Source organism: Neophocaena asiaeorientalis, unplaced genomic scaffold (assembly GCF_003031525.2).
Source record: "Neophocaena asiaeorientalis asiaeorientalis breed wild unplaced genomic scaffold, Neophocaena_asiaeorientalis_V1.1 scaffold473, whole genome shotgun sequence".
In the NCBI taxonomy this organism is placed as follows: domain Eukaryota; kingdom Metazoa; phylum Chordata; class Mammalia; order Artiodactyla; family Phocoenidae; genus Neophocaena; species Neophocaena asiaeorientalis.
In genome coordinates, this window is record NW_020174935.1 from 124,414 (window position 1) to 138,069 (window position 13,656).

Sequence of the window (13,656 nt, forward strand, 5' to 3'; positions counted from 1 at the left end):
CTGCCTTGGAGAGGAGAGAGTCTTTGTTCTCCTTCTGGATACAGTTGTGAACTTGGAGGAAGCTGTTATCCCTGTCGGAGTTGTAGGTGGCGGTGGGCGTGGTGGCGGCCTTCAGGGGGTCCCTGCTGAGGGTGTACATGGAGATCTCCGTGGACGGCAGGGTGTTGAAGCCCTTGATGCCCGCGGGGGAGGCGTCCCTGGAGTGAGAGGGCTCGCTGGAGCGGGAGCTGGAGCGGCTGCGGCGCTGGTAGCGGTAGCGGTAACTGGGGATGCGGGTGATGGCGGAGGCCTGGAGGTAGTCCGTGGCGCGGGCCGTGGCCCGCAGCTGTTTGTGCCGGTCGATAAACATGTGCACGGCCAGCACCCCGACCATCTCGGCGATGATGAAGGACAGGGCTCCGAAATAGAAGGACCAGCCGTACGAGTAGCTATTCTTTTTGGAGTCGCTCTTGGAAGGGTCTCCGGCATTGGCAGATATGTACACTATGATGCCAATGATGTTACTCAGACCTGCGGGCAGAGGGTGGGCGCGGGCGGAGAGGGAAGCAGAGGGAAGGATCGTTAGTTTCCAAGGAGGATGCCAGGCCCCGGGCAGGATGAGGGGACGGGGAATTGCTGGAGGGTCTTTTCCTGGTCCAGCGTTTTCATGGAGAACGGATGGGCCGGTCTAGAGGGGTGTTGCAAGCATCACCTTACTATCCTATTATTCCATTTGGAGAGAGCTGCAAAGGGAAGAGCTAATGGAAACAGAGCTATGGGAAGAAGGGAAAGAAGCAAGGGGCATCCTACAATGTATTGAGTAGTAATAATAATAGTAATAATAATAATATAGTTTATTGAGCATTTACTACCTGCCTTCGCTGCTGAGTGCTTTTCAAGGGGTTTGCAGATGAGAAAACAGATTGCAGAGAGGTTAAGTAACTTGCTCAAGGCTGCACAGGGATTTGAAGCTGGTGTAGCAGGGGGTTAAGACTGGCTCCTAGAGCCAGACTGCCTGGATGCAAAGCCTCTGGCAAAGGAACCGGGGTCTGAGTTTCCATATCTGTACTGACGAACCTAGTTGCAGGGCAGGAATAAAGAGGTAGACATAGAGAATGGACTTGAGGACACGGGTTGGGAGGGCGAAGCTGGGGCGAGGTGAGAGTAGCATCGACATATATACACTACCAAATGTAAAATAGTTGGCTGGTGGGAAGCAGCATCACAGCACAGGGAAATCGGCTCGGTGCTTTGCGATGACCTAGAGGGGTGGGAGAGGGAGGATGGGAGGGAGGCTCAAGAGGGAGGGGATATGGGGACGTGTGTGTGCATATGGCTGATTTGCTTTGTTGTGCAACAGAAACTAACACGGTATTGTGACGTAATTATACTCCGATAAAGGTCTATTAAAAAATAATAGGACTTACTCCTGTCGGGTCATGGGGAGGATCAATACATGTGCATACGTGTGAGTTGATGCATGTGAGTTAATAGACATGAAAGCTGTTAAGTCTGCACGTGGGAGGTGCTGCTTAAACGTTAGTCGTTCTTATTAAATGGCTCATACTACAGCCCATGTTCTTTTTCTGGCATCTGAAGCCAATGTGACTTGTCACATAACTGGGTTGAGAAATGTGGTTTCGGGTGCCTGCCTGCTCCCACCTGGGTAGGACAGTGAGGGGAGAGGGCAAGTGAGGATAGGCCTAGTGTCCTGAGAGGATCCTGGGATTGGGGCCTTTTTCCAGGAGGTGGGAGAAAGATGCATCGTTGGGCTAAAGGACAGGGTCTGGGGATGGTCCTGGAGGACTCAGTGGGGGGGCTCGGGCATCGCATTGGGGCGGGAGCCCCAGCACAACCTGTCTTCCTTGCGACTCAGCCTGTTGCAAGGCCCGGAAATTCCTCTCTGCTCTCCCCTCCTCTCTCTGCCAGGTCCTCCCAGCCACTGGGCACCCAACCTCAACCTCCTCCCTACTGGTGGGCCTGGACTCTGGCCCACCTGGCTCAGCAGCTGTTACCTGCAGACACAAAGAAGATGCCGGCACTCAGGATGATGTTGTGTCGAGTCTTGTAGAACTCGCTGGCTGCGATGCACAGTCCACCCATGAAGAGCAGAATCACACTCAGGATGGGGAAGATGCTCGAGGCCCTCACAGCCCCTGGAGAACACGGAGGGTGGGGGAGAGAGAACGGCAAGGCTATGACACAGGGGTTGGGGGGGAGGACACAGGAGGGAGGAGAGAGAGCAGTCCACAGGAGCCGGCTGGGGGATGGGTTATGGACACAGGACCAGAGTGGAGGTTGTTTCGCAGTCTTAGAGAGGGAAGGAGAGGGAGCAATACACTCTCTAGCTCACAGCCTTTCAGGGATGCTCCACTTCCTCAAGGATCAAACCCCAGCGCTTCATGAGCCGCACAGGGCCCCATGGGACTTGGTCTCTGCCCATCCCCACATTCCCTCTCATCCAGCCATGGCAAACTTCCCATGACTCATTAATGCACGTTTCTTACTTTTGACATACTGAGCTTTCTTCCTAGAATGTCTTTCCTGCTCTTTTTCACTCAGCAAACTTCTATTCATCCATCAAAACCCAGCTCAAAAGTACCCCCCCCCTACACACAAAGCATTTCCTGACTTCCTTAGGCAAAGTTATTAGCTCTCTCCTCTGTACATTAGGGCACTTGGGGCACATGGAAAGGCAGTGTGTTTTAGTGGTTGGATGCTGGCTTTAGCGCTTATTAGCTGGATAAGTTTGGGTAAGTCATCTCACCTTTGTGCCTTAATTTCCTCACCTGTAAAATAGGGATGGTGATAGTGCCTGCCTCCTAAGATTGCTGTGAGGATTAAATGAGTTAATTCTGATAAGGTACTTAGATAAGTCTCTGAAGGCACATAGTAAACATTTGATAAATGATAGTTATTATAGTAAATATTTGCTTATATATATGTGCGTCCACCATAGGTCGTGGGTTCCCATGAGAGCCAGGATGTAGCTGTTTTTTCAGTTCTCTCTCTTCATTCGTTCTGTCCCCACCACCTAGTTCAAAGCCAAAGACACAGTAAGCCTCTGATACAAGCTCGCCTTGTGAATAAACATGGAGAGGTGGTCCAGGAAGAGGAAGAAGCTGACACATTGCAAAGAAAAAAGAAGAGAAAAAGCAAATTAAAAAACCCTTCAGGATAAGTTAAGAAGGAAGGGCTAACAGGCAGGAGAAGAAAATATTTTAATGAATATTTTACTCCTGCGTGTGGGAGGATGAGAGTGTGGAGGGGCACAGACGGCTGAGGGCAAAGGGAAGGCGGCAGGGGGTGTATAGTGGGGGGACAGTGTCTGAAAGGTGACCCAGAGGGGTGGAGTCCTCTACAAAGTGTGTCTGGAAAGTAAAATATTTTTTTCTATCCAGATTAAAATAGGCAGAGAGTGATCTCAGGGCTCCTGACTCCCTGTCCTAGGAGCTATGGACAGGCAGGAGACAGAGGTGTCTGGAGGCTAGTGTAAGGAAAGGGATGCTTTCTTGACATGTTTGGGTGGCTTGAATGGTAACCTAGGAAGTTGAGTCCTTTTAGACAGAGGGCCCTTTGGCTCGGCCCAGAGGTTGGCTGAGGGTCTATGTTTTGGAGGGGAAGTGCCCCCCCCAGTGCCCCACCCCTGTTCCTTTTGGTGGCAGTGTGGCCACGAAGGACATGTGAAGAAGAGAATTTTTCTATATAGCACTTGAAGAATTTTTCTAAGAGTTTCAGGCAGTTTGCTGTGACATGTGATGTAAAACCCTTCTCTCCCCCCTGGATCTTCTTCAGTAAGGCTACCCTGCAAGTGATGCTCCTGGATGAGTGGATTGCTTTGGGGGGCCTTGCAGAAGGGTGGAGTTCTGTATCCGGCGGGGGGGACCTGAGTTGCCCATACAGAAGCAGTGGCGAGAGGGTGGAGGACAGCTGTGTTACTCGGCAATCTAGTACCCCTCTCCCACTGCAGGCGAGGACGGTGCTGCCTCCTTCCCAGACCCGAGTGGATGTTCTCTTCCTGCAAGTCATTTCTGAGATGACAAGCTGTATCCCCAACCTGATCCCCCAGCCCACACACCCCCGCACAGACACGCATGCCCAGACGGGCACACTCATAGCTACCTGGATGTCATAAGCACGCGGAGACGGTAAGAACGTATTGAAGACCCAGAGCACAAGAGATAGTATTGGTGAAGCACCCACACCATGTTGGGTCTGATGTGCATGTTATAATTTAATCCTTGTAACACCCCTGCAGGGTGTATTTTTTGCCACAATTTGCAAGTGAGAAAACTGAGTTTCAGAGAGGTGAAGTAACTTGCTCAAAGCCACCCAGCTAGTAAGTCAGGATTCAAGCCCAGATCAGCCCAACTCTTGGACTACCCTGGACTCTCCCTCTGGGGCTTTCAAAGAGCCTGGGAAGCATGCAGGTCCGGAAATTGGGGTTCTGGTCTCAGCTCTGCCACTCACTTGCTGTGTGGCTGAGATAAGTACCTTGCCCTCTCTGGTTTCCCCATGTGTAAAATGGGTGTGGACTGTTAGCCGATTTCTAATGCTTTTGCCCTCCCCACGTGGATATGATTTCTGACTGAACCGGAAAGGGGGACGACAGCATAAAGAAAGAAAGAGAGACTGGTGTGACTTCCAAGGGGCAGTGGTGGCCGCTCAGATGAGCGAGGCAGATGAAGTTCTCTGACCTTCTCCCTCCAAGAAAGCAGGTTCTTCCTGCCCACAGTATGCTACATTTGGCAGACTGGGACTGCATCCTCAGAGCTCATGCCTCACAGCAGCCCTGGGCCTGACGTTTCCAGTTCAGTCTGGTCTGCTGTGGGAGCCTGGATGTCCCAACTCAGCCTTCCTGCTGGCAGAGAAAGGGAGCGCCAGCTGTGGAGGGAGATGAGAAGCTGTGTGTGTGTGTGCGCGCGCGTGTGTGTGCGTGTGTGTGTGTGTGTGTGTGTGTGTGATAAAGAGCGGGGAGGCTGGAGGGAGAGGTCTGTTGTATTTCAGCCAGCAGAGAGCAATGTGGAGAAAACAGGACCACTTCACAAGGTACCAAAGCAGCTTATGATATGGCGACAAGCAGGCAACACAAACAGAAGCCTCTTCACTCCGGCAGAGCCAACCCAGACACTAGCCTCCCTTGGAAGAGGCCTCTTTGCCCAGAAAAAAGGTGACAGGGGAAGCCGGTAAACAGCGCCAAGCCTAGGAAGGCCAAAGTCCGCAGGACCCGGATTCAGGCTGGCAGGAAGCTGGTTTGGAGCAGGCAGGGACCCCTCCACTGAAACAATCTCTCGAAAGAGGTCTTTCTGGCTGGGCAATGTCACAGACAGAATGGGGATTTTGGAGTTAAGTCACACCTAACTTGAGATCCTGGCTTTGTCACTTACTAACTGTGTGACCTTGGTCAAGAAATTAACACAACGTTGTAAATCAACTATACGTCAATAAAATTGAAAACAGAAGGATCTGCATTTTAACAAGATCCTGGTAACAAGACCTGTATGTGTCTGAAAGTTTGAGATGCACCATTGTAAGGATTAAATTGGATAATTTCTGTATTGTTTCTGATGCTAGGCGGGCAGTAAACGGTAGCAATTTTTGTTATTTCTAATGTCCTTTCCCCTTCATGCCAGACACAACTTCGCCATGAATTGTCCTGACTTCCCACTAAGGCTGGGGTGGTCTTACCGCTAAAATCTATCGTGAGGGGCAGAAAACATCTCATTTATTCAATGCACAAATATTTATTGATCCCCTATGAGCAAGCGTATGGAACTACGTAACACCTACTGACAGTTCTGGGGCTTCCTATGTGCCAGGCCCTGTGCTAAGTGCCTTCCATGGATGAACCCACTTAAACCTCCTACCAACCCCATGAGCCATGGGCCTTGGCTTAAAGGAGAATACAAATACCTAAAGCAGGCACTGGTAAACTTTTTCCGTAAAGGGACACATAGTCAATGTTTCTGGCTTTGCTGGCCATATGGTCTCTGTTGCAATTCCTCAACTCTGCCCTTGTAGTCTGAGAACAGCCATGGGCAATATGTGAACAAATGAGTGTGGATGTGTTCCAATAAAGCTTTATTTATAGAAGCAGTTGGTAGGCCAGATTTGGCCTAACCGTTGCAATTTGGCCACCCCGGGCCGAGAGCATAATACACTGTACTGGGGAAAAGCTGTGCGGTTCAGAGTGGGGAGAAGCTTTGCTCTTGACTGAGTGGCCGTCACCATGCCTTGTTCCAGGCTGGGCACAGGAGGCATAGGGGTGCAAAACCAGGCCTGGCCCATATGCCTTTATAGGGCTTACATTCTCATGAAGGAGATACAGCACAGATGAACACGTAATTACCAACCAGGATGAAGTGCCGAGGAAGAAAGGGACCCATACGGCACCGTGCAGGCAAGTGACAGGCTAATGTCACCTGTAGACGGCCGATGTTGCCTGAGGGATCAGAGTTTGGTGGGACTGTGTACATATATGAACCCATTGCTTTCATTTACAACCCCACGCAGTAAGTGCTGTAATTACTCCCATCACACACAGGCTAAAACTGAGGCTCAGAGAGGTTAAGCCTTCGCTCAAGGCCACCCAGCGAGGAAACGGAGGGGCTGGGTTTGTGAACCCAGGGATTCTGACTCTAGGCTCTGTGTACCTAACCACTGCACCCCCGGCTCTCAGAGCATCCTCTGAACTCACATGCGCAACAGGGAGGGTTTCCCTGAGAGGGTGATGTTGGTGCTGAGATGGATGGGTAAGAGAAGCTAACTGGGCAGAATAGAGGAGGGTGTTCTAGGGAGGATGTGGCATGAGCAAGGGCTGGGGGAAGCATGGCTCGTCTGGGGACTTGAAAGGGCTGATCACAAAGAGTTAGTGCGGGGCCTTGGGGAGCTCTAAGGAAGACGAGGCAGGCTGGGGCCAGGCCACAGAGGAACTCACGGGTCGTCTTTAAAGGATCCGCCTGCCCAATGCAGGAGACACGGGTTTGAGCCCTGGTCCGGGAAGCAACTAAGCCTGTGCCCCACAACTACTGACCCTGCGCTCTAGAGCCCGCGAGCCACAACTACTGAGCCCACGTGCCACAACTACTGAAGCCCGCATGCCTAGAGCCCGTGCCCCGCAACAAGAGAAGCCACCGCCATGAGAAGCCAGTGCACTGCAACGAAGGGTAGCCCCCGCTCGCTGCAACTAGAGAAAAGCTCGCACACAGCAACGAAGACCCAGTGCAGCCATAAATGAATAAATAAATAAATACATACATACATTTATAAAGGCCTTGAAGCCGACAGGGCTGTCATGATCTGATTGTGCATTTTAATAAGCAAATGAATATGTCGATCCCAATCTCTCAGTTTATCCACCTTCCTTACCCCCTGGAAACCACAAGTTTGTTCTCTACATCTGTAACTCTATTTCTGTTTTGTAGATAAGTTCATCTGTACCCTTTTTTTAGATTCCACATATAAGCGATATCACATGAGGTTTGTCTTTCTCTGACTTACTTCAGTCAGTATTAGAATAGGTAACTAATAAGGACCTACTGTATAGAACAGGGAGCTCTACTCAATACTCTGTAACGGTCTATCTGGGAAAAGGATCTGAAAAAAGAGTGGCTATGTGTACATATATAACAGATTCACTTTGCTGTACATCTGACACTAACGCAACATTGTAAATCAACTCTACTCCAATAAAAATTTAAAAAAACAAACAAAGCAAATGAATTAAGAAGTGGTCCAGGGTAGCCACAGGGCACCAGGAGGAGGTTATTGCTGCTGACCAGGCGATGGTGGTACTTGGACCAGGTGGGTACAAAGAGTGTGGGCAGAGGTGGCTGGATTTGAGGGATGTTTAGGAGTGATGAGTGGATATGGGTGGAGAAGAGGGTGGCGTTGAGGATAACTTCTGGGTCTCAGGTCTGCTGGCTGGCTGGATACAGCCACTTATGCAACTGGGAGAGGATCAAGCCTAAGGGGTGAGGGGAGGGAAATCAAGGTTTGGTTTGGGGCACGCGGAGTCTGAGGTGTTTGGGGGTCGCACACGTGGAGTGTGGAGGGACAGTCGAATGTGTAAGATTGGGAAGTGGAGGTGCACGCTGGGCGGAAGCTGTAATCAGGGGCGTCACAGACACAGAGGTGAGCACAGCAGAGCTTGAGCTTGGAAGGGTACAAGGGTTCAGCGTGAGGCTTGGGGAGCCCCAGTGTTTAGTGGTGACACAAGTCATCCCACCCACTGCTCACACAGTACAGCCAAATTCTGTGGACCAATCATCTTGTGATCCAGTGCCCTGTGGGCCTGGCACCTGTGGTGTCCTGTTGTGGTGGGCACAGCTGGGGGACAGGCAGACAGCTGCACACGGGGGCCCCGCTTCCTCACTCAGTCTGGCGGGGGTGGAGAGAGGTGGGCAGACCTCTTCCTGGGGCCCGCTCTTTGCCTGGCCCGTCCTGGGGCCTGAGTGTGGGCTTTCCTTTCTTTGGATCTCAGGTCTGGCTCAGATGAGGTTGGACCAGATGATGGCTAAGGTTGCATCCATCCCTCGTGGTCCTGTGCCCACCAGACCTCTGCTTAGGGACAACTCAGCCAGGCTGGCCAGGTGCTGGTCATGCCTTTGATCAAAATAGTTGCCATGATCAGGTATACAGAAGGCAGGCTCCTTATTTTCTGGGCACATTTAACTTTATGCCTGTTATTCCATTTGGAATTTGATCCGTTCTAATGGGCTAGAATCGCAGATGTGCTGGGGTTGGGAGGAGCTTCTGGGCTCTGGGGCATCTCTCGCGCTCTCCTCCTGAATGCTGTGAAAAGGGATAGACTGCCGTAAATGCATGCAAGAGTGAGTGTGAGAAAGTGTGAGTGTGAGAGAGAGAGTGATGGGAGAGAGAGGAGGAGAGGAGGGGAAAGGCAGGGGGAGGGAGAGAGGGAGGGAGGCAGAGCTGTCCAGAGTGGTGGTTAGGAGCGTGGGCTCCTGATGTGGACCACTTACGGTCCCATCCTGGTCCCACCACTGGCTGTGTGGCCTCTGTGCCTCTCCTTTCTCATCTGTACAATGGGGACACCAGCAATACCCACCTCCTAGGGGTGTTGTGAGATGAATGAAGATAATGTATCAAGTGTCAGGCCAGGCACACACATAGTCAAGTGTCCCATGAACGTTTGTGATATCTACTGACATAGGAAAGGGATTTTGGAGTCCAGCAAGCTTCCTCTGGGAGCACCACCTGTGCAGGTGCCGGATGCTTTCCCGCTTCCTGTGGTCTCTGGGGTGGGTCATCAGCTGCGTGAGCTCAGGAGAGATGGCCTGAGCGCATCTCACTTGCTGCATTGCCCGCCACCCCCCTGAGCCTCAGCGCTCTCCTCTGCTGCAGGGCAACGCCCAGCACACCCAGCTCCCAGGGCAGCAATGAGGGGTGTCGAGTCAATGCACTTGAGGCTATTAGAACAGTGCCTGGTACCCACTAGCAACAGGAGAAGTTAGTTCTCACACAGCAGAGCGTATCATTGCTGCTTCTCATGGGCCTGGGGTTACCTCCACTGAGGTTTACTGAAGTGCAGGTCGCGGAGTCAGCGTGGTGGTAGCTGCATCCAGCACTTAAATAAATGGACCAGGACAGAAGAGAAACTGTCTCTGCGGGCAGAGGGTGTGAAGGGGAGGCGCCGTTCGAGAAGCGTTCGCTCTGGTTGCATGGATGTGAGTTAGTACGATTTATAGCTTAGATGTTCCCTGACTGCAGGATGTGGTCACACCCACTGTGGTGATCTCTGGAAGGAATGTCCCTCACAACAGTTTTGCTGGAAGGGGCTTCAGGTCCGGGGCAGAGGACAGGAGCACGCAGCCTAGAAAACCATCACGGAGGCAGACGGCATCCCAGAAAGTGTGCTGGGCTGGGGTAAGTCACTTTCCCTCTCTGAGTCTCGTTTTTTTCCTCATCTGTAAAATGGGAGGATGGGTCTGGGTGACCCTCGGGGCATGTCTATCTCCAGTATTTCTGGAGCTGCAAGGATGTCTCCCTGAACTTCTAAACTCTAGTGGGAAGGAGGGGGTGGTGGACTTCCCTCTGTGCTCCCCTGGGGCAGCTGGGGAGCCCTAACAAAGCACCTCCCTAACCCTTGTCTCAGTGTATCCTCAGAGCCCCCTGGAGGACTGGTATTCATCGAGGCTCAGAGAAGTTGAGTAACTGATCCGAGACCACAGAGCAGAGCTCACCTTGGATTCAGGACTTTTCACTCCAAGTCCCAAGCTTAGACCTTGACTCCTGGTATCCCTCTCACCTCCCACCTGGTATCCCTCTCACCTCCCACCTAGGAACCCGCTGTGTGCCTGGTGGGACTGACAGAGGGGAGTGGAGAAGGGGGAACAGGGAGGAGGGGGGTTCTCTGAGGCTGGGGAGGGTGGCTTTGGCTCAGCTTGAGACCCTCCATCCGCCTCAGTCCTCATTCTGGGGAGGGGGTGAACGTTCCAGGTGGCTCTAGCGAGGGTGGTTCCTCACTCATTCACTCAGCAAACATCTCCCGGGCCTGACTGGGGGCAGGCCCTGTGCTGGCCGGGGTGGGAGCAGACTCCCTCTTTGCAGCTACTCCCTGCGGTGTCCTCAAGCTGTTCACCGTCCAGTGGGAAAGAAGAGTCCGTAACAGAAATCGTGACACGCAGGCTGGAAAACAGAGCGGTCACCTCCCTGCGACCCAGCCTTCTTGACGTTCCCAGCCTCAGAGAAGGGTAGCACTGCCCACTGTCTCCCAGCCAGGATGCCTAGATGTCATCTTTTTTTTTTTTTTTTTTTTTTTGCGGTACACGGGCCTCTCACTGTTGTGGCCTCTCCTGTTGCGGAGCACAGGCTCTGGACGCGCAGGCTCCGTAGCCATGGCTCACGGGCCCAGCCGCTCTGCGGCATGTGGGATCTTCCCGGACCGGGGCACGAACCCGTGTCCCCTGCATCAGCAGGTGGACTCTCAACCACTGCGCCACCAGGGAAGCCCCCCTAGATGTCATCGTGCGTCCTCTTTCTCTCACCTCCCCCAACGCAGGCTGTCAGTAACACCTGCCGGCCTCATAACCTGCCCCCTTCTCATCTACCTCCCCGACTTCCGCCCTGGTCTGACCACCTGTGTTTCCAGCCTGGATTCTGGCCGTCACCTCCTACAGGTCTCTCTGTTTCTGCTGGGACCCCGTAGTCAGTTCTACAGCAGAAGCAGAGCGGTGCTGTTAGCGTGGATGTCAGTCCTCGCCTCTCTGCTCAGAACCTTTTCGTGCTCCAGTCTCAGAGTAAAGCCCACACCCACAAGTCCTGGCCTGGCTTCCCACCCGCTGCTCACACCCTCTGCCTTGCTGCATGCCAGCCTCAGACACTTTGCACTGGCTGTTCCCTCTGCCTGGAACCCTCTTCTCAGGGCATCTGCAGGACCAGACATGCTCCCTCACTGCCTTCAGGTCTCTGTTCAAACGTTACCTCCCCAGTGGACCTCTCTGACCACTGTACTGAAAGCTCTCGCACTCCCTCTCTCCTTAATCTTTATCCTGCCTACTTTTCACTTTGTAACATACCGACAATAATGGCTAACGCCTCCTGAATGCTTACTGTGCTCTGGGCTGGAGGGAAGAGCTGTCTTATACTGACTCACTCAAGCCTCATTACAACCCTGCAAGCGTACGGATGAACATCCCATCGGGAGGAGTCTGAGTACCGGGGGAGTTAATTGAGAAGTGGCAGAGCTGGATTTGAACCCAGGCAGTGTGTGCTAAAGCCCGCCGTTACATTCTCCTGTCTCCTACTGGTGGTAAAGTTCTGTAAATTTACCCCCAAATAATCCTCAAGGTCCTACCTGCCTTGGCTGCTTTCCCCCTCCCTTACAAATGGCCCCTCTGTCTCCCTTACAGGTTCCTGACCCACGGCTGCCCCCAGGGAACTCTCCTCCAGCCTGTTCTTGATCTTAGGGGGTCAGTGACTCTGGGAAGATGTCAGCTCCCAGTTCAAGCATAATCAGGTGAGATCTCTCCTGAGGGGGAGGAATAGGCCCTGTCCAGAGCCCTCCCTCCCTTCCCCCTTCTGTCCACTTCTGGCTCTGGAAAAAGAGTAGTTGGCATGGCAAGGCCCTGATACTGCAGCTCTGGTGTGTGTGTGTGTGTGTGTGTGTGTACATGAACGTGCGACCTATGGGGGCCAACCCCTCCCCTCTCCCTGGGCAGAGTGTGTCAGGGACAGTAGCCGTTGCTGGGAGAGCTTCACCCCACCCTGCAGTTTGGGGCCACACTACAGTGGATTTTGAGGTCTAGCACACAGTAGGTGCTTAAGACATGATTGTGGAAGGAAACTGAATTCTTCTGAACCTTCTTCCCCACTCCAGATCACATTGGGACAGCTGAGAAATACCACTTCCCATCTCCTGGACACAACACACACACACACACACACATACACACACACACCACGAAGAGACCCATGCGCACACAAGTAGACACATGCAAACACACGGGCACTTACACTTAGATTGATAGCCGCTCACACGCATGGACATGCAGGCATCAAAAAACACGGAACACAGTACAGACTCACGCCCTTGTGTACAAGACACAGACACACCAACACACCCTGAGAGTCACAGGAAGTCACACCCTGGTCACCATTGCCTCTGCGCTTCGCCAGCTTGAGGTAAGGAGCTTTGGTAAGGAGGGAGAGGGCTAGGGAGGCACCACACACCGTAGACCCAGCCGCTGGCCCCGCAGAGCTGCCTGGGAAAAACAGGCTGGTCACCATTCCTTTGTGGGTAAGGTAGCAATAGGTGGGCAAGGCTTGTATCGGCCACATCTTCTTGGGGCCAGAGGTCCAGTGGCCCAGAGTGATGATTGGGACCAGCTACAGCTGTTCCTCCCTGGGTTCTGCAGCTCAGGAGAAGCTGTGGACCTCCTCAAATACTCAGGGAGACTGCGGAGTAAAAGCACGCATGCATTCGTTCAGTCATTCATTGGTCCCAGCAGATGTTAATTCGGCACCTTCCTTCTGCCCCATCCTCCGAGAGGCACTGGACTTGCCTGAAGCTTGGCCTGCTGGCTTGAGAGCAAGTGAGCCCCACTTTCTCTGCCAGCCCAGGAGATAAGCTCTGCGCTCCTGGCCAGCCACGCCCTCCTGGCATTCTCCCTCCCCCCTCTCTGCTCCAGATCCCACATCCAGCTGGTGGATAGTGGATGGCAGGGGTTAACCAGGCCCCCTTGCTGGCCGCCCCTCCTCATCTTCCTCCCCGGGGCCTCCTCCTCTGCCTCTAAGCCTTGGAGTCTGAGGCTCAGTTCCTGCACCTCTTCTCTCTCTGCACCACTCCCTTGGGGCCTTCATCGAGCCTCACGGCTCTAAATATCATCCCCGCGCTGACAGCTCTTAGACTCCTGTCTCGGGCCAGGACACCTCCCCGTGGGCCTCTGTAACTTAATGTGGCCGATCCTGAGCTTCCACCCGTCCCATCCCAACCTGCTCCCTCCACGGACACAAACCTTGGAGTCATCCTTGATTCCTTCCTGTCCCTGGAAATCCACATGCCGCCTTTCAGAAAATCCTGTATGCATACCCTTGGGAATACTTTCAGGCTCTGACCCCTTCCCACCTCCTTCACTGCCACCACCTTGGTTCAAGCTGCTGTCATCTCTTGTCTGGATGATTGTAACAGGTTACTTGCTTTTCGCTTCTTTCCTTCAC

The 13,656-nt window shown here is 53.0% G+C and overlaps 1 protein-coding gene across 1 annotated transcript in view; it reads right to left on the minus strand.

Annotated features, from left to right (window-relative positions):
* CACNG2 (calcium voltage-gated channel auxiliary subunit gamma 2) overlaps window positions 1–13,656 on the minus strand; it is a 120,244-nt gene that overhangs the window by 6,524 nt on the left and 100,064 nt on the right. Inside the window, exons 3-4 of the mRNA XM_024761513.1 lie at window positions 1,995–2,135; window positions 15–510 (exon numbers count right to left, since the gene is read on the minus strand). Of these exons, the coding sequence (XP_024617281.1) occupies window positions 15–510; window positions 1,995–2,135 (637 nt within the window). The remainder of the gene's footprint in view (window positions 1–14; window positions 511–1,994; window positions 2,136–13,656) is intronic.